At 34.7% G+C, this 21,408-nt stretch overlaps 2 protein-coding genes and 1 pseudogene across 2 annotated transcripts in view; all 3 read right to left on the reverse strand.

The window, feature by feature from the left end:
• The window catches only part of LOC120142149 (la-related protein 1A-like), a 36,567-nt gene extending 17,878 nt beyond the window's left edge, over positions 1 to 18,689 (reverse strand). Inside the window, exons 1-15 of the mRNA XM_039156884.1 lie at positions 18,581 to 18,689; positions 17,979 to 18,236; positions 16,457 to 17,018; positions 16,088 to 16,247; positions 15,242 to 15,332; positions 14,511 to 14,582; positions 13,621 to 14,141; positions 13,414 to 13,480; positions 12,661 to 12,765; positions 12,234 to 12,574; positions 11,924 to 12,067; positions 11,634 to 11,697; positions 11,081 to 11,226; positions 10,862 to 10,966; positions 10,502 to 10,647 (exon numbers count right to left, since the gene is read on the reverse strand). Of these exons, the coding sequence (XP_039012815.1) occupies positions 10,506 to 10,647; positions 10,862 to 10,966; positions 11,081 to 11,226; positions 11,634 to 11,697; positions 11,924 to 12,067; positions 12,234 to 12,574; positions 12,661 to 12,765; positions 13,414 to 13,480; positions 13,621 to 14,141; positions 14,511 to 14,582; positions 15,242 to 15,332; positions 16,088 to 16,247; positions 16,457 to 17,018; positions 17,979 to 18,236; positions 18,581 to 18,583 (2,781 nt within the window). The 5' untranslated portion in view covers positions 18,584 to 18,689 and the 3' untranslated portion in view covers positions 10,502 to 10,505. The remainder of the gene's footprint in view (positions 1 to 10,501; positions 10,648 to 10,861; positions 10,967 to 11,080; positions 11,227 to 11,633; positions 11,698 to 11,923; positions 12,068 to 12,233; positions 12,575 to 12,660; positions 12,766 to 13,413; positions 13,481 to 13,620; positions 14,142 to 14,510; positions 14,583 to 15,241; positions 15,333 to 16,087; positions 16,248 to 16,456; positions 17,019 to 17,978; positions 18,237 to 18,580) is intronic.
• Positions 540 to 2,947, reverse strand: LOC120142151 (annotated as a pseudogene).
• LOC120142152 (leucine-rich repeat protein 1-like) lies at positions 5,057 to 8,165 on the reverse strand. The gene is made up of 6 exons (XM_039156886.1): positions 7,759 to 8,165; positions 6,810 to 6,881; positions 6,513 to 6,656; positions 5,927 to 5,998; positions 5,746 to 5,817; positions 5,057 to 5,379 (listed from the first exon to the last, which is right to left on the reverse strand). Exons 1-6 carry the CDS (start codon positions 7,965 to 7,967, stop codon positions 5,307 to 5,309), a joined length of 642 nt encoding a protein of 213 aa, XP_039012817.1. The 5' UTR covers positions 7,968 to 8,165; the 3' UTR covers positions 5,057 to 5,306.
• Positions 18,690 to 21,408: the final 2,719 nt, after the last annotated feature.

Raw genomic sequence — 21,408 nt, forward strand, 5'->3', positions numbered from 1 at the left:
GAACCATAATAAGTCAAACCTAATAATATCTCATTTCTCTATCTGTTGCATCCACTTCTCAAAAATGTCGATTCTTCTAAGAAATAAATAAAATGAAAGCAACATAAGAGAAGATGCAGTTCCATTTTCCATCTTCCATGAAAGAGAGATGATCATCATCTTCCCATTAACTACTGTGGGACTAAAGCTCACGAAAAGACAAAAGAGTTTCCATTTCCATACATCCATATCCACTATGTACCCAAACAAAACACTCATAATCAGATACCCACCAGACATGATAATGGTAGTGTAACTGATTCAGAGTTGCATACAAAAAACCCAGACAGACAATACACCTAAGTGAGCTAACTTATTTATGAGACAGGGATATTCTATATAAAGAGCAGCAGGATCATAGGGCTTTCCATGTTTTTTATTGAAGCCCATATAAAGAGAGCTGCTTTACTTGCTAAACTTCTACAGCCACACACAAGGACAAAAAGAACAATACCCAAGTAAAAGAAAGTTCCGGCTGGCTTCAGCGTTACCATTTTCACTTTTGCTGTTTTACTGGAACCAGATTGAAACATCCTGCCCCCGCATGCTGTCCATCCCGACTTCTTGAAGATCTTCCTTGTAATCGAAAGAAGACAGATTGAATGGAGACCCAAACATAAATGGGAGGTTGTTATTATGGTTGGTCTCGAACGGAGAATTAGAGCTCTTAAACCTGTCAAATTGACCTTCCCCTTGTGGAACCATTTGATGATTGTTGGGAATGCCAGATTCCTCGAAGAAGTTTCCTTCCGTCATAACTCCTTGACCGTGAAAGTATCCATCCTGTTGCTGTTGAATTTTCTGCTGAAGAATATTTTGACCTTCCATAACCGGATTGTTACTCGGGTTCATGTTCTTGTTGCCTTGAATGTTGTCATCGTATATCGACATGAGTTCACTGATCATTTTCTGCCCATCTTCAGGAACTCCAAGTTCTGAAAGATCAAATGTTGAGACAGAAGTAGATGCCACAGGAGCGGTTGGCTTCGATTGCGCAAATGCTTGATGGAAAATCACTGGTTTCACTTCATTAACATTGAAATTTGAAACACCAAACAGTGCAGAGGAGTTTCGATACGGACAAGTTAATTGATGATTATCCCTGGCACTCCGGTCATGAAAACCCAATCGAATTTCACTATAGGGACATTGGAGGAACTCGCAGGTGTAGATCTTGTGTTCCACCATGTTTAAATCATTGCATGATTTCCTCTTTCGATCCACTCCAAAATCAGACGAATTAAGATTCCCGGGTTTAACATCTTGCACATCAAAGTTTGGCTCGTCTTCAGCCCCTTCAATATCGTACTCACTGCAGTCGTTTATAACCAAAGACCCACTTCCTCCACCCGAGGACAAAGGTAGACAGGACTCGGGGTACAGCTCTTGAGCCAAGGCCTCCTCCTGGTTAATGATAGCAAGCCAAGTTGCGCTTTCCTTTGCTGTCATTTTGTCCTGCAAACACTTGGACTGTCTCACAAGTTTGCGAATCTTGGCTATATCGGGAGATATATGATTGATTACTGCAGTGAGAACCCCAACTTTCCAAGCCTTCTTCAAGTCATGAGGTTTCTTATAAGGAGGAGGACCTTGGTCTTTAGGCAATCTGAGATGCGGCCACCATTCCTCCTTTCCAGTAGGCCACCACGGCGGGTGAATACCTTTCTCTAAAGGAAACCGCCTCTGAGGAGGATCACAATGCTGCATCAGCGCAGACAAAAGAGAACCGAGAGTTGTATCTTGAAGTTCTTGCAAGGTATGGGTGTTGGACCAATCGAGTTACACCCATTATTGTTGCCAGGAATTGAATTATCAGCCTGGTACTTGGCAATAGCAGCGGGACCATTACGATCAAACCTAACTTTATCCTTCCACCATTCCCGAAGATTATCAGATGCCCCAGTCACCGGCCTTCCTTTCTCCGGAATAATCCCATAAACAAAACCTTGAGCCTTGCACACTTCCATCATCTTCAACATGTACTTCAATATCCCATCATGCGCCCTCGACATCTTCTTTTTCCTCGCCTGTTCTTGAGACTGTCGCTGTTTCGCAACATCGGCCACCCCCTCCTTGCTCTTGTTCTGTTCTCTAAGTCGCTTGAGACGCATTTTGTCCCTCCACATCCTCCTCTCAAGTTCATCCACATCAATATCCTCGTCACTATAATCATCTTCCACCGAGGCCTCCGGTTCAGTATGCGAAGCCACCATGGCTCCCGCCGCAACCGCCACATCTTTTTCCCCAAAGGGAGCACTGAAGAAATCCATATCCCCACAAATCGCCATATCATCAAACATCATCATTATTCCAACATATAACTTCAAATCACCCACAAAGATGCCTCTGCTAACCTGTATTAATAATAAATTGGTTAATAAAAACCCAGCTGATACTCATACAAGTCGAGATCTCCAGGCAATTATTATTTGAAATTAAAAAAAATCAGATATAAATTATAATCAAGACCTCAATTTTATCAATCAACAATCAAAACCCAAACAAATTATGAAAATCCAAATCGAAGAACATGCAAGCAATTAAAACCTCAACAGTATCAACCAATAATCAAAAGGAAATCCAGAAGAAACCCAACACGGAAAATTACCCGGAGGGCCAAAACAGAAATCAGAACTCGAATACTTATGGATCAATATCAAAACCCATATCAGAAAAAAGTAGTATAAAAAACCCAGAGAAAGTACCGGGAAAAAAAAAACTACATGCATATAGATCCACTCAACCATATCTTAAAAAAACATACCTGGAAAAACCCAGACTTTGGCTTATTCCACAAAGCTGAGAGCAGTGAACTCTGCAACACCAGAAGATTTTCAAGGGAGAAAATGAAAAGGAGGGGGGAGGGGAGAGAGGGAAAAGGAATATTATCCCTTTAGTTAATCAAGTTGAAACTTTTGTACTAAATATTATTAAATAGATAGGGGAGGAGAGAGGATGGTGGCTACTTGTCTTTCCTGTTGGTGATGGAAGGATACATAGGTTAGAAAGAGGAGAAGCTGTGAGAATTATTGAGGAATTGTAGAATGAAATTAAAATGTCACGCAGCTGGGAGCACAGAGACTTCAAATTTTTATGTTTATTTTCATTTTTCAAAGGAAGGAGTGAAAATATAGGAAAGTAAACAAACGTCAGGTTTATCCAGTCTGATTGCTTCTTCAGACAAAAACAAGGCCTTTTTTCTATAAATAAATAATTCTCTTATAATATATATATAAGGTTAAATATCTTTTTTGGTCCCTTTACTTTTAAAATGACATTAGTTGATCTGAATTAGGCTCGTAAAGAAGGGGCCAAGCAAGCCACTGCCCCCCTCTGTATTTTCTTTGAATTTTTTTTATGATTTTTATGCTTAAAATAGTAAAAATATATTTTAGTCTTAAAATTTATAAATTTGAATAATTTCTCTCTCAACTTCTCCTACATAAAATTCTAGACTTCAATTAGATAAATAATGAAAATTGGATTACCCTATTTTAATTGAAATGTTGATTTTTTTTTAAATAATCTAACTCGTCATGATAATAGATCAAATTTTCATCCATTATTTTCCTATATAAATTAAATCAGCATTCGTCACTATCATAATTTTCATAATTTATAAGTAACTTATATATGTGTGTGTGTGTGAGAGAGAGAGAGAGGTAACTAGTGATAGTATAAATGCAGAATATCAAATTAAAATATAAAGATGAAATTTCAAATTCGAGTACAATAGATGGACTAAAATTATAATTTGACCAAATGTATTTTATATGGCAGCGCGGAGCTGCCTCCAATTATTTTAGGCTTTGAGGAGAGATTGGTTTCACATTATCCAATGTTATCTTTTGTAAAGGAGGATATTTTATTTGATGGTTAATTTATATTTATTTAAGGAATATGTTGAAGTATAAAAAATAAAAATATTTTTATAATTAAATTAATATCTGAATAATTAAGTAAATAAAAATATAGATATTATTTTATTATTAAAAAATAATATATTTTTTGTATATTATATGAATATATTATCGCATTTTATGAAAAAAAATACTTGAACTTTATTCCAAAAATATCAAAAAAATATTAGTATATATTTTTATTTTTTAAAAATATTTTGACTTTTAACATTTAATATAAGGACAAAAAAAAATTCTAATACTTAACTAAATAGTCATCTTAACCCATGGAAATACTCCTGTCGCAGCGATGGTGCTCGAAACCTTCCGGTCTCAGCAACAGAGCCACCAAAGCAGGTGGCTACGGGACGAGAACCCGTCACCAAAACAGTCTAAGTTCGCATCATTAACCATGTCCTTAATCGCTTCCAATACTTTCTTCAAAAGCGAACCTTGATCTAGCCTAAGCTCAAGCATTTTTGAACCTTTTTCTCCTTCGATTGCTTTTCTTTGGGACAAGTTATGTAACTTGACAATGAATATATGTAATACATAATTTTTTTTAAAATGATACATAAAACAATACACGTGTTGTAATAATTTTAAAAAACCATGCAACAAAGTTTTCTGTTCAAATCTAGAGAGTATTTATATAATTGGTATGGTTTTTTGCCAACTTTTTAGCTCAGGCATTTTCATAGCCAAGCAGTGCTTTAACTCACTGTTACTGTTTATAGATAGAAAAAAAACCAGAGCATCAACATAAGACCAGAAACAAAACAGCAAAGAAACAAAGCAGAAAACCAGATCAACAACATAAATGGAGGCTCCTGAAATGACTGAAATAGTTTGCAACAAGAAGTCAATAACTAGAGATGACCAGACCAGAGCATAAACCAGAAATAACCCGACCAAAGAAACTGCAACAACAAACATTAACAGGAGATGACCCATCCTAAAAATCTAACCAACAAAATCAAATGACTTTAAAACTTTATCAAATTGCCCGAATTAAAACCAACTCGACCCGCCCAATCAACATATCTAATTAACAACGATGGCAGATGCATGCTTTAAATCTAGAGATATTCTAAACTGGCATGAAAAAGGATGTCAAATAAGTGGGAACCTATCTTAAGGATGCACAACAGGAGTAAACATGTCGCTACTATTACATCAAATACTAGTTTATCTAGTACATCTTAGGAAAGAGCGTGATAGTTTCAGTTACAAATGCTAATAAATTTTGATTTACAGATACTTATACGAGGGATTGCATTTCACAAACCTCATTATTCATTGTGATAATCCACTTAAAATCTTATGAGTACACAACTAATTCCAAGCTTTGTAGCATCACTTTGTTCTTCAAGAGCAGTTTGTGTCATAACTAGCAAGCCCCAACAACTCCGGACCTTCGAGTCGAGGGTTTTTCTCAAAGCTATACAATTTGGAACGATATGATCAGTGACTTTGCATACAGGGAAAACAAAGAAATGAAACTTAAAATGGAGAACAAAAACCAAAAAACCCATGAATCAAAAGATTTTGATGGGGCATGCTTTAAAAGGACTTAATGTAAGAGATGGAATGAGGGATTGGTGCACAATCGAGAAAAAATGTCAATAAGGCATAGTTTACCCAAAGGAAATGGCCGTAGAATCTATCAAGACAAGAAGAAAGAAGGTGCCATAAGATATATAATTGCAGCAAAACATGCAGATACGTCTAGGCTCCATGTAAACAATCATTATCAGGGACTTGATCAAAACTTATAAAGCAAATAAAAGAAGAGGGGTGAACTTACTTGTTCAGAGGAATGTGTTCAAATGGTCCACTGGTAGGAATTGTTCCACACAAATCATTGTTCGAGACATCACTAAAAGAAAGAAGGTAAATGTTTTGATAACCACAAGTTTAATGCTTTGAAAACAATACCAGAGATTTGTGTTTTACAAATAAACTATTCGAAAAATTGCAAGACTTACACAACTTTGAGGCTTGAAATCCCAACAAGTTCCCTAGGGATAGGTCCAGTTAATCTGTTGTCATTAATTCGCCTGTAAAATGGAGCAAAAATGAGAGAGAGGTCAGCGATTGGATTTTTTGTGTGCAAAGGAAGCCAAAGCCTAGGGGAAATCGGGGGAGCAGAAATTAGAAGTGCCAAGGATCAAACTCTAGCCTTGCAGGAATCCAACTCATAAGAGAGGATGATGAACCATTTGGGTTGAGCCCCAGGTTCAAAGACCAGTGATTGGATATTACAATGATATAATTGGAATATAATGAACTTATATGAAGTAAATAAGAAATGAAAAATGACTAGTATTCCAGTTTTGTGACACGAGATAATTAGGAATGGAGTAATCATGGTGGCACAAAAGAAACTAGGAACACAAATAGATAAAACCATTATCTGATGCCCATAGTTTAGTTAAGTCCCAAATAATTTATTATCAAATCCATCATTGATTTTTCAAGTCAAGCTCATAAGGGAAGGCAACTGTGAGAAATAAAATCTTTTTGACAGTCTAATCCTTCATGAAGAGGTAAACATTGGACTCGAACACTCACAAGAATACTAGAGACTTCAGTTTCCCAACGGAAGGAGGAATGGTGCCGGAGATGTTGTTATTATATAAGTCCAAACTAATAAGGCTCTTCAAGTTACCAAGTTCTGTAGGGATGGTTCCTTGGATGTTATTTTTGTAAAGCTCTCTGCATTGCAGAAAAAAGTCCAAAATAAATAACAATGGTTGAATAATCAACAGTTGTATCCAACAAGTAAACATTTATACAAAGACAATAGAACTCCGTTATGCAGATGTTAAGTGGAGTGAGAAAAAAGTTCGAGAGAAAAGTAGAACATACAGATATTGCAAATGCTCAAGCCTCCCAAGCTCGGGTACCAAATGCCCAGATAGGTTTGAATTACCTAAATCTCTGTAAAAAGGGAAAGAAAAAGTAAACCACAAGAGGTTGGCCTCAAAACTAATCATAAATTTAACAATTTAGAAACTACAACTAAAATTGTATACTCAAAGCCATCAAGCACACAAATGCACCGTTTTTATGTCGATTAAACATGTTCTTCCAAAAGGAACATGCAGACCATAAGCACATCTAGAAAATCCTGGAACTTCGACAAAAGAACAGACTCAAACATGATACAATGCTCCAAATGGAGTCAATTCTGCAACTCTTTTCAATTCAAACAGAACTATGTAAAAGAAATAGTAAAGTAATTCAGCTTATAACAGCCTAACACGATAATTCCTATATAAGAGACTCGAACCTCCACAGACATAAGCATTAAAACACTATTTAGAACCTAATAATCCAGATTTTTTCCACCATGTTTGCACTCCTTAGATAACTGTTTATAAGAAAAACACAAGCTCGAATATTATCCAACAGTTTTTCAGTGAATTCACCTACTTTCCGTTTCCTCCCAAAAATTGCCATAAAAGCCCATAACTATGCGAAGTAATCCAATAAGGAAATCAATTAAAGGAACCCAAACCAGTTCTCAATCCAAGCAAGTATCACCCAAAAAAAATGAAGAATTACAATCTCAGGTAATTAAACAGTTTCGCAGTAAACTTACAATCACCATCCCATAAGAAAAAAATAAACAATAAATACAATTAAATAAACCAAAATCCAATTTAAACGATTTATAATGCTATCGCACAATGAAAACTAAGCCCTCTCCGATTAAAAAAAAGTTTTTTTAAAGCATATAAATTAATGAACCCATAATCAAAACCTACCAGATCTTCCAGGAAAACAAAAGGAGAGGGAGAGAAAAATAGCATACACTCTAGTGACACGATTATCTTGATTGCAAGTGATATGGAACCAAGTACAGGGATTAACAAGGGTGGGATCCCAGCTCTGGAGCACGTTATCGGGATCCGTTAGGCTTCTTCTCAAAGTGTAAAGAGCGTCGCCTTCAGAGTTTCCGAAAACACAAGGAAGAAGTGTTATGGCTACAGAAAAAGCCCATGCCCAGATCGGTGCCGCCATGGGTGATGTTAGTAGCAGGCTTGTAGCTGCTGTGTTAGGATTAGGTTTTTATGCTATGAGAAAAGTAGAAGAAAAAAATTAAAAAGCAAACTTGTTCACGCTTCTAAGATTCTATTACTTTGATCAAATTTCTAAAGTAGAATCGGCTTTGGAAATAGCAACGACAAATATGGACCTCTTTAGCTTTTGCTGGTTTTTACGTCGGAGAAAATAAATTTATAAAATAATATATATTTAAAAATTTTAATTAATTGATAATAAATATATATACATCTTTCGATATAATTATTTAAATTTAAAATTTAAAATATAGAAATAACATTATGTATTATCATTAAAATCATTTAATAATTTATATATATAGATATGATTAGCCCACAGGAGAAAAGGAAATTGATATTAGTAGAGCTTAATTGGGGATGATATAAGAAACCATCTAAAATTTTAATTAAATTAGCACCGTTAATAAGTAAAGTTTATTGAAAATAATTTTAGAAAAATTTAATCCAAAAGCAATCGATAATGAGGAGGATAATCCACGAGTTTTAGACAAAATCATGTGCAAAAAAATTGATCGATGACAAATGGAAACAATTGTCATCATGGGATGGTAAATGGCCGTGTCCCGCTGGAATCTTGTCACTTTGAACTAAAGTGTGGATTTCAGTTACTACCATGGATTCAATGGCCAACTATGATTTATGAAAGAAGGGATGAAGGATGACTTTCGGGACGAATTTTTCTGCGACAATTATGGGAAGAAATCGACTCTCCAACACATCACATCAGATTGTAGAGCCTGACTTTCTTCTTCCTTAATGATAAGGCTTATATATAAAATAATTATTTTTTAAAAAATTTAAAAGGATATTAGATTTTATTGAGATAAAAGAAGAAATATAATCCTTATAATAATATAACTAATCAAAGAGAGAATTTTAAGAATAATGTTTATTAAAAAAATTCAAATATAAAATAATAACAAGAAGTCTACACACAATCGTAAATTAGATACAAACGACGTGAGAATCTCTATACGATTATATAGCTACCATTGAGGTAGGCAAATAACGCATCACAAAAACATAGTTAAAACGTGTAAAAAAAAACAGATAAATATGTGCAAAATATGTGAAAAGTAAAGAGTAAAACAAAAAATATTTTTATTAAAAATTAAAACAAAAGCTTAATAAGAACAACAACTCAAAGCAAGATACGAAAAAATAATAATAAAGATGAATACCGACGATTAATAATGAATATCAAAATTAATGTTATCGTCATCAAAATAAAAAAAAACCTTGCGACTAGTAGAGAAGAAAACTAGAAAATCCTATAACACATATAATTATTTTAATTAGTCAATATCTTATTAAAATCATAAATTAAATAAAATTTTATATTAAAATTATGATCATATAAGTTTTTAAGGTAAAAATTAGGATTAAAGAAATCTTAGGAATACAAAAATTTAAAATTGAAGTTGATAGTGCTGAAAAAATTAAAGTGATTCGACGTTTATACAATTTATGATTTCGAGGAGAATAAGAGATTCATGTCAAACCAATCAAAATGGAGTAAAATGTTATCGACGACACGTTGAATAAGTCAAATCAAATAAAAACTTATTTGATTACGATTTTTTAAATAAATATTCATCTCACATAAAATTTAGATAAAAATTGACTTATTTATCTATTGACACAATTAAAAATATATTTTATGTAGAATAATAATTAATTGTTTCGATTCTCCATTATGAATTAAATTTTAAAATTAATTTATTATTTTAATTAAATTATTTATTAATGCAAATATCAATTATCAATAAGACATATGATAGAAACTTTTAATTTCTTAATAAATATATAAAACAAATTGAACTGAATATTTTGATCTGAAATATATAAAAATATTTATTAACGGTTTATAAAAGGAACATCAAAGCCAGACTAATTTATTTTCCGAAAGAGACATTTAAAATTTGATGTTTAATTTAAGGACATCTTGCCTACTGGTTACTTAATAATTGTGAAGCCATGGCTCACAGTACAAAGGGTAAGCAAATAGATACTGAATCTGGGAAAAATTAAGTAAATTAATCAGTGTAACATTAAAAATTAAATCTCTTATTGTTCAATTTTCACAAAGTTTCTACAACTTAAAAACTTGAAAATTGTTCAGTTTCCCTTATGTACAACAGTGTCGAGGAGGAAGTTAATGACCAAAGCAAAACGCAGGCATGCCATGGCATCTCTGCAAGCTTGCAGATCAGTCGAGCAAAAAAAAAAAAAGATATACCTTCGAGCCACAAAGCCTACGTGAATATCGCGAAAAACAAAATGGATAGCCTCGGGAATTGGCAGCCGCAACAACCTCCTCCAATGTAGAATAGACAAAATCCATCTTTCCTCGGCATTCGAAAACCAAATGATATTTTTATAGACCATGAACTCATATTACCTCTCTGATAGGGTCATCAGGGACGATCGTCAAAATTGGGGTGCAATGACACTAGGGAGCAAGGACATTACTCTGTTAATGGCAGTCCTCTCTCGTGCTAGTATGCTTCTCTTTGGCACGGAAATCCTCCAACCGCCGATATTCTTCCCTCAGCAACCTATCCAGTTCGGGATGTTTCTTTATAGGTTCTTTCTGGTCTCTGAAGTGATGGAATGCCCTGCAATATATTGATAATTCTAAATTTAGAAAGATGGAATGGGAATACTAGTTCAAAAAGCAGCCTTAGATTTGTAAGCAAAAATTACAATATTCTTTCAACAAAAGAATCAAAGATTGTTTTATCTTCCACCCATCTAGGTTAACTTAATTCTACAAAGAAAATAATTTTAAAAAGGTAGCAAAGATAAGCATTCAAGGAAAAAGGAAATTACCAATATTTTTCGAGGCCATAAAGATTGCCCTTACGATAGAAATCAAGGGTAAGTTGCTCAAAATCCATGTAAAGATCATCACGATGTTTCTTCTCCAAACCGTAGCTGGAAAAAGAACTAGTCAGTACGTAAAGAAAACAAGTGAAAATGAACCAAAACTTCAGAAATGCAGCTTTGAACAGCCAAAAAATGCTTCTTCTTTTTAGCCATCAATGTTACCTGTAAAATCTGAAAAGACACTCTATCCCGTAATTGTAATTAGCAGCCGCGTCTTCAAGAGCAAGTTTTCGGAACTCATTATACATAGAAGGGACAAATATGTCCCTAAGGAAATATGACCAAAACCTGTATAGTGAATTCATTTCCTGTGCACAGAATTATTGGAAAAGTTATATTTATAATCCGCGGAGAAAAAAGAAAGAAACGTGTGCAAACAAATATGAAGCACTACAAATGCCATTCAGTTTACTAGACTATACATATATTTTAAGAGGATAAAAGCAATATTAACAGTAAAAAAGTTCAGTCAGAGTGATTTGATTTTCTTCTATTACAAATGGTCATAATGATGTAAAACATGGAAACAACCAAACAACTTGGTTCTTTTGTAACTGAGATACTTAGACATGTTAATCAATTAAACAACTTGGTTCTTTTGTAACTGAGATACTTAGACATGTTAATCAATTAAACAATAAAAGATGGCAATAATTCTTCATTTAAGGTTAAAACAATTATTTAATAGCTAAGGAAGTTCAGATATGAAGTTGACCTCACTGCAGCCAATTCCCAACTTCTTCCTGTCACTCAGGCAGCGCTTGTGGAACTTTAGGTACCTGAAAGTAAAAACAATTGAATTAGCCAGTTTCTTCACAAGTTCTCTTTCTCTTCATCCCCTCCAAGGAAGAGCAAGTGCACAAGAAGGGCTGAAGCACAAACCACATTTTCTTTTTTTCGTGCAACAAGAATCTCAAAGTATTATGTTATATGTGGAACATTGCAAACCAGCGAAAGTTTACACAAATACATACATATATTAGGGAGAAATCCAACATTCCTTACTTCTGTTGTTTAAAACCATTTTCTTCTAATAGCTGATGACTTGGATGCTGAAAAGGTGGGAATGACTTTGGCAAAGAACCGACCGGCGGACTGCTGGAAAGAGTCCCATGAGGTGAATAGCTCAACTTTGAAGTATGCCTAGGGCTGTAAAAATTGAAACTTCGACATCCATTAGCTCGGGAAATTTGTGGTAACTAGCCTATATTCTAGAACTCAAAAGCAATAGAAGTTACAAGTGAAACCGAACAAAAAGAACTTAAGGTCGTGAATTGTGAAAATTAAAATGACAAAATGGTCATTTAGAACTAACCCATGACTATCTGGAGGAGTGGTACCAAAGAAATATCCAACTGAATTACTTGGTGGACTTTCTGATATTATTGCAATAGAACTGCGACTAGTTCCATGATTCTTTATATTGCTGGAGAAAAATCTCTGCTTATGGAATGATTGTTGCTTGGAGAAGCCTTTATTTTGCTTCCTTCGCGAACTTGACCCTCCAGATTCTTCAAGAGTACTGCTCCCAGAAGCATTTATAACCGTCTTAAGATTTGATACTCCCAATGCACCCCTTGGAGACCTTGGATTTCCGTCTTTATTCTCATAAGTAGAATTATTCTTTCTACAATTAGATCGTTTAGTTTTCAGCTCCTGCTTGCAATGAAACACCAAAGGAGAAATTATTAATATGTACCATAACAAAACTTGAAACGAATTAGAAAAGGTAGTGCCTCAACCTGTTCATAGAAATAGAGGCCATCATTTATCACAGCAGCAAGCTCACTGGATATGGCCTTTGAGTCCTTTGCACCAGCTTTTGATCCTTCTGCTGTCCCAGTATTCTGCACATCAAAAGAAAGGATATGTTCCATCAAGACGGAACCGAAACCATTCTACCATTTAATACAAGTAAGATATTACCAAACAAAAATGCATGTTTACAGGCATAACCTCAATCAGAGAGGACATGCCAATCTCAATTAAGCACTAAAATATGTGGAAGAAATTGGGAGGAAAGGGATGCAAGAGAGGAGTTAAGTAGAGTAGATTCTAATCCACACAAAAATTTCTCTAAGTTCTAAATCATTGCTGATGTGAAAAAAGGTTATCCAAGTTTCACTTGAGTGAACAATGTCCCTCTTGAATCAAGTTTAAAATGATTCAACTTCACAAAACGGAAGCAATACATTATTCATCCATATGCTTCAAAAGTTCAATGCATATAAAAAACGATTTAGGAGGGTAACTATTCTATATATTATTTTTTTAATTGTATTTCCATTGATAGCAAAATTAAGTCGGGCATTCTTATCTTTTCTCATGACATAAAACCATCAATATGATACTATCGAAAGGTTGTAATATTTAGACCATCTATTATAATTTTCTAAGTAAAAACGTAAAGTCAGGTGATCCAACAATCGTAACTTTAAACATTTAATATAATAATACAGCTGAAGAAGAATTCATACAAAGCTCTACCACAATACCTGGGTAACAATCACTAGTCTTTGAACATCTTGATCATTGGCCATCTCATCCTCTTCATCATCAGTTCTAAACAAAAACGCCATTGAGATATTCAAGGGACCATTATTAGCATCTAGAAGCATTGTAATATGACTATATACAGAACTAGAAATTTCACTGGCTGAACAATAAAGGAGATATGCCAATTAAATACAAAATAACAATACCTGTTAAATGCTGAAAGAGTTTTTGAAGTTTTTTGCTCAAGCTCTAGCTCTTCATCCAGCATAAATGTATGTGCGAAATCATTTGACAGGTCAGAAACATTCTGTATTGTAACATCTGATGATAATTCCACACTTTCAGTTTTGTGGTCATTGAACCTTACAGGGTCAATTCCTTGTGATTGATCAACATCTGAGAATTTAACGAGGGAATCAACAGTTAATTTCCCTTTCATGTTACTGTTTCCACCAGAAAATGCTTGTTTTTCACCATCTAATTGCACTTGCACAGCTGCATGTTTTCTGTTAATTTTATATATTACTTCTGCAGGATTTCCCTCAGTTGATTTTACATTTTCTTCACACGTGTCCCTTGAATTATCTTCATTCACACTACCATTTCCGCAGGAATCAGTATTCTCTTTTGATTGGTACTGAGCAGCCTGAGCTTCAGATGACACTGTTGTCGTTGAACTAGTCGGGATCCACTTGGACCATTCATCACGTCTTCGTATGTTGTCACCCTATAATACCAATTACAAAGTAGAGACAAGGCCATTGAGGCGGAGAATAGCATCAAAAAGCAGTAATACTTGCCAATGTACCCACACAACACTAACAGATTGTCAACACAAGTTTGCCCCCCTCAAATTCACTTGATACACGTGAGATGACGCACACTTTAAATCTTAAGGTATGCATACCAGCACTAACACCACAATCAGTTTAAACCTTAAGGTAAATTAAAGCTAACCATGTGGAGATTGGAGAGGATAAAAATTATATCGATTCAGAACTCAAAATTAAACATGTGGCCAGATTCTAACAAGTATGGATTGGTAAAAAAAAACAAAATTTCAAAGAGATAAACCCAGAAGAAAAAAAAGTCTAACCTGCACTTCTACAATACTAGAAGTCTGAAGCGCATCAATGATAAATTGTACGTCTGTACTCATTCGCTTAACCTGTGACTCAGAAAGTGAAAACTACTCAAAAGCATTAAACTAACAGTTCTTAGGCTAGGAAGAAAAGGGAAGAGAAAAATTATTAGAAAATCTAATTCATTTTGTTAATAGCAGAACTGAAAGCCATAAAGAGAGGCATTGACATCTTCGTCTCTTCAGAATGGGCGTTGAAAGGAAAACTTATTTTTGAGAGTGATTGTAAATCAGCAGTGGATTGGATTAAAGCTTCTTCGCCGGTTCCTATTTTTCTTACAAATTTAGTCAAAGAGATTGTGTCTATTGTATCAGAGAAAGAGATGATTGTAAGGTTGATATTTAGGTGTTGTACTTGCGCGGCTGATAAGCTAGCAAAGGAGGGGATTGGTTGATTTAACGTTTTATTTGTAATTGTTAAGCTGTTTTGGGTGTGTTTTAGATAGCAGCTGTAACAGAGGATTGTTTAAGTCTTATGTAATTGGTTTATCAATAATATATTAAGGCACTCTTTTCCTTCTTCCGCTAGATGGTTCTTGCCTAAAGGTAAAGGACTTCTATGAGGGAGGTTTTTAATGAGGCCTACTATTCCTATCAAAAAAAAAGACAGCTAACTCCAAAAACACAAAAACAGCAGTAGCATACAATCTATACCATAAAAGCCACGTAGTAGTGTGTTAACATACCCTTTTGAAGTCTGCAATTGTGGAGATTGGAACCCATCCTTGATCATCCATCAAGGAAATTAGGTAACGGTCATGTTGAAGATTTTCATCACTGCAAAAAGTAAATAAATAATAAAATAAAATAAAGGAGTAAACAAGTAATACAAACATAATTTATCCAAAAAAAAAAGTAATACAAACATATGCACATTATTATCACTGCAACTAAGCTTAAATTTATGGCAGTCATTAATGAAAAGAAAAATCAAAGTTGATATTTTTGGCCTCTCAACTAGGGTCAATTACACAGTGCATGAAACTAACGGTAGATATCTACAAATATGATTGCTATGCCAAAGTCCCAGTGTCATATAAAATGGATATCACCCCATCAGTTTTTTACAAGAACTTTAGCCCTTCAAAGGCCCCATAAATAGTATATGAACACAATCAGACTTAAGTGCAACTACCAACATTGATAATGCCATTGATAGACACGGAATTGGAAGAGTTTAGAAATTGGCTGATGGTCTTGCTAAACAGGAGATTGGCTAATTTTGTTGTGGACAGTTAGTTTTGTTTTGCATTATTTTTTGGTGTTTTAGTCTTCTGTCTATCAGTTTTTGCTTTTGTATCCAGTGTAACTAATTTTGACGTTTATTAATAATATTCTTGAGGTACTCTTTTCCTCCTTCCGCTAGCTATGGATATACCTTTTAGTATGTCGATGGTTATGAAGGGGGGTTTAACGAGACATTAAATTCTTATCAAAAAAAAATTCTAGGCATGTGGTACCCAGCAACAAAAGAATACAGACAAAAAATATATATTAAATGAATAAGTAAAAGGCAAAGAGGCCTTCCTCACCTGAAATAATACTCAATCTGTTTCACTATATTAACTCTCAAAGTTACCACCTCTGGAGGGAGCACATTAGTCTCTGGATTTATAGGGTATGGAACAAAGTGTGGAGGATGGGGTCCCCTTATAGAACCTGGAGGAGAAATAGGCACATAGCATACAGCTCCTGGAAGTTGTAATTAAAAAGGCTTTATTCTACGAAAGGCACAATATAAAAAGCAAGAGCTCAAAAAATAACAAAAGGCAGCATCACCAGAGAGGCTGGAATGCAGGCCTTACCTTGCAGGCAGATAAAAGTAGCATTGAATCTTAAAATAACAAGTATTAAAACACATTGTAGTGTTTTAAATGAAGGTATGGAGATTGAGTTCTTACCGGGGTAACTTGGACCAATCATGAACCCTGGAGCTGGGCCAAAGAATGGAGGTCTAGCAAAAGATCTTGGTCCACCACCAGGCTGCATGGCAATGGGTTCTCTAGGATTAAAGGCTCGTTGATGATTCCAGCCTGGATTAAAATGGCCACAAGGTTCTTGCATGTTGGATCTTCTATTAGAGAAATTGGCAGGACGAGCATTGGGATCTCCTCGGGGAGGAAGCTGCATATTTCTCCTGGCATCAAGACCTTGAGCTGGAGAACCATAGGCTGGCATTGTTGTCTCAGATCCGGATTTTACCAACTGAGGCTCAACACCAGGAAAAGGTCCGGGGACTGGGTGGTAAGCATACCCAGGTCCAGGAACTGCAATGTGTGGTGGAGGTACCATAGGATGGAAAACAGCTGGTACCGGTTGTTGATAGTAAGGTAAAGGTATGGGAAAACGAGGTCCAGCATTAGGGTTCTGTTTAGAGTCTGATTTCTGATGACGTGCTGATGAATGCTTATACGAAGAATTGTTGTTTCCAAATCCATTCGATTTCGGCTGCCCAGCTGCTCTCTAAAAGACCCAAAAAAATAAAATTAAGATACACCGAGACAAGAATTAAACTTCTCTTCTTAATATTAAAAAAAATGTATATCAGCAACAACTAAATACACCATGCCCCACTAAATACGAAGACCTGCAATAAAATCATACATAAATGTAACAGCAAATGCAATGAAGAACTAAACACTGACAACCAGACTAACTGAGAGTCAGAGATGGCTAACTGATGTGGGACTTCTTCATAGAGAAATTATATTCCGTAAAGGTTCATTAAAAACATCCACCTGACATTATATTTCAATTCCTCCTAATATGTAACAACTCCTACAATCATCATTTTAACATGTCCAAGAAGAGGAGGGTCATAAATGGGGTGGTCATTACTCATTAGTCAGTATACCTTACCTCTCCAAAAGATTTAAAAGGCATAAAATCAAAGGCCATGTTGCTGCACATTGAGCAATGCCTTGAATATCAGTCCTCTCAACATATTATTCAGGAAAATAAAGACATTGCTTAGAGATAAACTGATATTCAAGCAAACTTTTAACTTGAAGAAGGCTAGAAACCTGGTCTTTCAAGTTTTCCATTTGAAATGATTTTTAGTGAAACCACATTACAACCAGTAGGCCCACATGTCACACTTGGTTAACAAAAACAAATCGAATCACACCTCAGGATTTTCAAATTTATCCAAATTTTACACTCAAATAAGTGATTGATCACCAGTTAAAGATAAATCCATAACCAGAAAATGCAATGACTGACCTGGTCTATCAATTTGTCCATTGAAAATATTTTTTTTAGCTAAACCACATTTACAACTTATAGCTACATGCCACACTTAGCTCACCAAAACAAACTCAAATTACATCTAATGATATTATCAAATTCAACCAAATTTGACACTCATAAAAGTGACCAATCATCAATTAAAGAAAACCCATGACAAAAAGAGCAACGACTAACCTGCTCTACTGATGAATGTGGAGCTGCTGGAGCACACTCATCAGCAGCAACCTGAGGATTTTCAGGTGTTTGTTGTGTCCCACTAAGATCAGGCCAAGATTGGGTACCCATAACAGTAGTATCAGCCACTTTCTCCCCATCAATTACGGCAGTCTTCCATGGTGACTTGACCTCGTTACGACCATCCCCTGCCTCATTATCAGCCATAACCATAATAATCTCTATCACCACCGCCCACAAACAACCAGAGACCAAAACCTCCGACAAATCAAAACAATCACAACCAAAAAAAGGAGAACGAAAAGTCAGTAAATCAATTCAATTCGTGATAACCCAAACATGAAAAAAAGTACTCTATTATTCACTAAATGGAAGTGTTTTTATTCAAGATCAAGGTGTTGGGTGAGCACTCAACAGAAATATTTTGATTAAAAGTGGGTTTTTGGTAAGTTTGTGAAAGATTCACATTTGCATATAGAAACCAAGGAAATTTGCAAAAGTAATGAAGGGTTAAACTTAAAAAGCCAAGAAAGGCATGTAGTGTCTGCTTTGTTTTTGCTTAGTATCAATAGAGAAAAGACTATTGTCAGGGTGGTTTTTACCATTCACACATCTGACCTGGTGAAGAGATGAATTTAGAGAGGAAATAGAATTAGAGTGGAAGTAAGAAAACGGTTTACCTGAAAAGATTAATTTGTGTAGCATGGATCACATCAAAAACCCTAGATTATAAGCTTCTAAAGTCGGGCTGACTTTTTTTTCATAGTTAAGACCTTATATATATTAGTAATGGCCCAAATTTAATAAGTTACACCTAATTTTTATTATTATTATTCAATATTTGAGGCTCACGCCGTATGATGTATGTGATGTAAATAATATTTAGTTTTAAAACAAAAAAATATATGTATAAATAATATAATATATAGAATACGTGTAACATTAAAATATATCAAATTATATTTCAAGACATTTTTAAATAAAATATTAAATTATGGTGGAACAATTTAAATTATACTTCATAAAATTTTAAATTAAATCATAAGTAATAGTCCCAAATTAAAATGAAATGAAAATGATTTAGATTTAGGAAATTAATAACTTTTAGTGCTATATATTAATATAAATAAAATGAAATTATTATTATAATTTAATAAATTTATGCTTTTTTTATTCAAAATAAATAAATTTATACTTTTTCTGATAAATCAATTTAGATTTTTTTTATTCTATATGATGTGTTTCGAATATAATTTTTCAAATCAAATTGGTATAATTGAGTTAAGTGACATCAAATTCATTCAAACACTTTAATAGTATACATTAAAAATATAAAATAATATTTTATATAAAACAATATATTTATAAAATTCAATACCCTAAATCTATTTATTGGTAAAAAGTTGTAACACCCCAATTTAGGGGCTAAATTTTAGAAATTATAAAGTATTGGATTTAATTGGTATTTTGGAAGAAATTGAGGATTAAATTATAAAATTGCAAAGTTAGAATACTCTTTTATAAGGTGCATAAAATTCAATGGCTAAAATATTAGTTTATCCATTTTATTTTGGAGAAAATTATAAGTTCTTTCCCGGTTAGTTCCAGAGTATTTTTCTAGTTTTCCTCCCTCGTTGACCCTCCTTCCCACTCCGATCTACTCACCGTCCGACCTCCATTCGATGAACCGAAACCACCATCGTGTTCGTTGTTGACCGAACAACAAAACCCCTCAAACCTTTCGTCGTGAATCGTCGTCGTGAATCGTTAATTTCAGTCGGAAGAATCGTCAATTTTAACTCAATCTCCATCGATTTTTCGTCGATCCACGTCGATTCCGCCATCCGTTTTTGACACCTCTCATACCATCGTGTTCCTTGCATCGTTCTGAGTCCACCGGTGTCCTCCGTGTCTCTGTCTTCATCGGTGTGTGGAGTGTGAGAAAGTTAAAGTTTTCAATGTTCGGAATCGAGCTCTCCGCCGTTCGAAATTGTGAACCAAGCTTGGTAAGTGTCTCAAAATGCCTTAAAATAATTTTTAGGAATTTTTTCGGAAATTTTCGGACACTCCACGGCGTCATACGAGGCGCGTGGGGAAGCCCTGGTTGCAGGTAAAAATAACTCGGGTGCTAGTTTTGTAAATATTTTTAAAATAGTGTCTAATATGTAATTAGTTTATGTTAAGAGTGATATTTGTGTAAAAGCGTTGATTGCGTTGACCGTTGACCGACGTTGACCACTGTTGACCAGAACTTTGACCGGCCACTGAACGACAGCTAACTTTTTCTGGGTATATCTATCCTGACGTTTTTCGACGTCTTTGTTGAAAACATGTTGATATTTCGATATAACAAATTAAGTTAAATGAATTTTAAGATTTTCCAAATGATTTTCTAAGTATATTCGATAGAATTATTCGAATATCAAAACATTACTCCAAATCTTTCAAAGATCATTTTTAATCCTTACTCAAGTGTAAAATTAAGTTTTAACCTTAAAACAATTTCAAAATAATTTTACAAAGTATTTCGAACCATTTCAAAGCCAAAAATTACAGATTGCTCAGAGGGAACCGATTCCCCCCAAGGGGGTACCGATTCCCCCCTGAATGGTTTGGCTCCGAGAATTCCAGTATGCTCGGAGGGAACCGATTCTCCCCCAGGGGGTACCGAATCCCCCCTTGTATAACGGTCGAAATATTTGAATTTTACACTTAGGGAACCGATTCCCCATAGGGGGTACCGATTCCCCCCACGCTCCAAACTGTTTTATTAATTGTTTTCACACTAAAACGGCTATATTATTTTCTCTAATCATCCCCAACGTTCAGAAGTGATTCAAGGTGTATTTAAGCAAGCTTAGAAGCCATTGATCAACAACAACAAAATCAAGCAATTAGAATAAAGAGAGAATCAAAGAGAAAGCATCAAACCTCAAGTTTGAGCATTTCAAGCCTATTTTTCATTCAATATTCATTTTGCTTTCAAGAACACTTATTGTGCTCAATTGTATTTATTCTTGAGTGTTCTTTCTTTGTTCTAGAATTGTGCAAACATATTTGCCTTGTGAGGTTTTTCTTGTAAGTTTGCAAATTTGTATTTCTCTTTGAGAAAAGAGTGTTCTCAAAAATTGGGGTATATTCTTGAGGGAGTTGTAAGGTTATCTCTTTGGCCTAAAAAGAAAGAACAAATTAGTGAATTTGTTAGAAAATCCTTAGTGTGGATAGCTAAGGTAGTGGACGTAGACTTTGGTTGATAAAGTCGAACCACTCTAAATCGCTGTGCAATTTCTTTCAATTTTCTGCAAAAGCTTCCACCAAAATTTTTATTGCCAATTCACCCCCTCTTGGCCGATTCAGTCAATCGATTAACTCAACAATTGGTATCAGAGCCTAACTCATTTGAAGGTTTAATCGCCTCTTGAGTCGATTC

This window comes from Hibiscus syriacus, unplaced genomic scaffold (genome assembly GCF_006381635.1).
Source record: "Hibiscus syriacus cultivar Baekdansim isolate YM2019G1 unplaced genomic scaffold, ASM638163v2 tig00110819_pilon, whole genome shotgun sequence".
Taxonomy (NCBI): domain Eukaryota; kingdom Viridiplantae; phylum Streptophyta; class Magnoliopsida; order Malvales; family Malvaceae; genus Hibiscus; species Hibiscus syriacus.

Bases quoted from the DNA above. Each gene is read 5' to 3' on its own strand.
- LOC120142152 (XM_039156886.1), bottom strand. From the start codon at position 7,967: ATGGCGGCACCGATCTGGGCATGGGCTTTTTCTGTAGCCATAACACTT. The intron at 6,882-7,758 runs GTATGCTATTTT...CCCTTTTTACAG, and splicing joins GATAATCGTGTCACTAGAGT to AGATTTAGGTAATTCAAACC. The intron at 6,657-6,809 runs GTATGTTCTACT...TCTGCAATGCAG, and splicing joins CTTGAGCATTTGCAATATCT to AGAGCTTTACAAAAATAACA.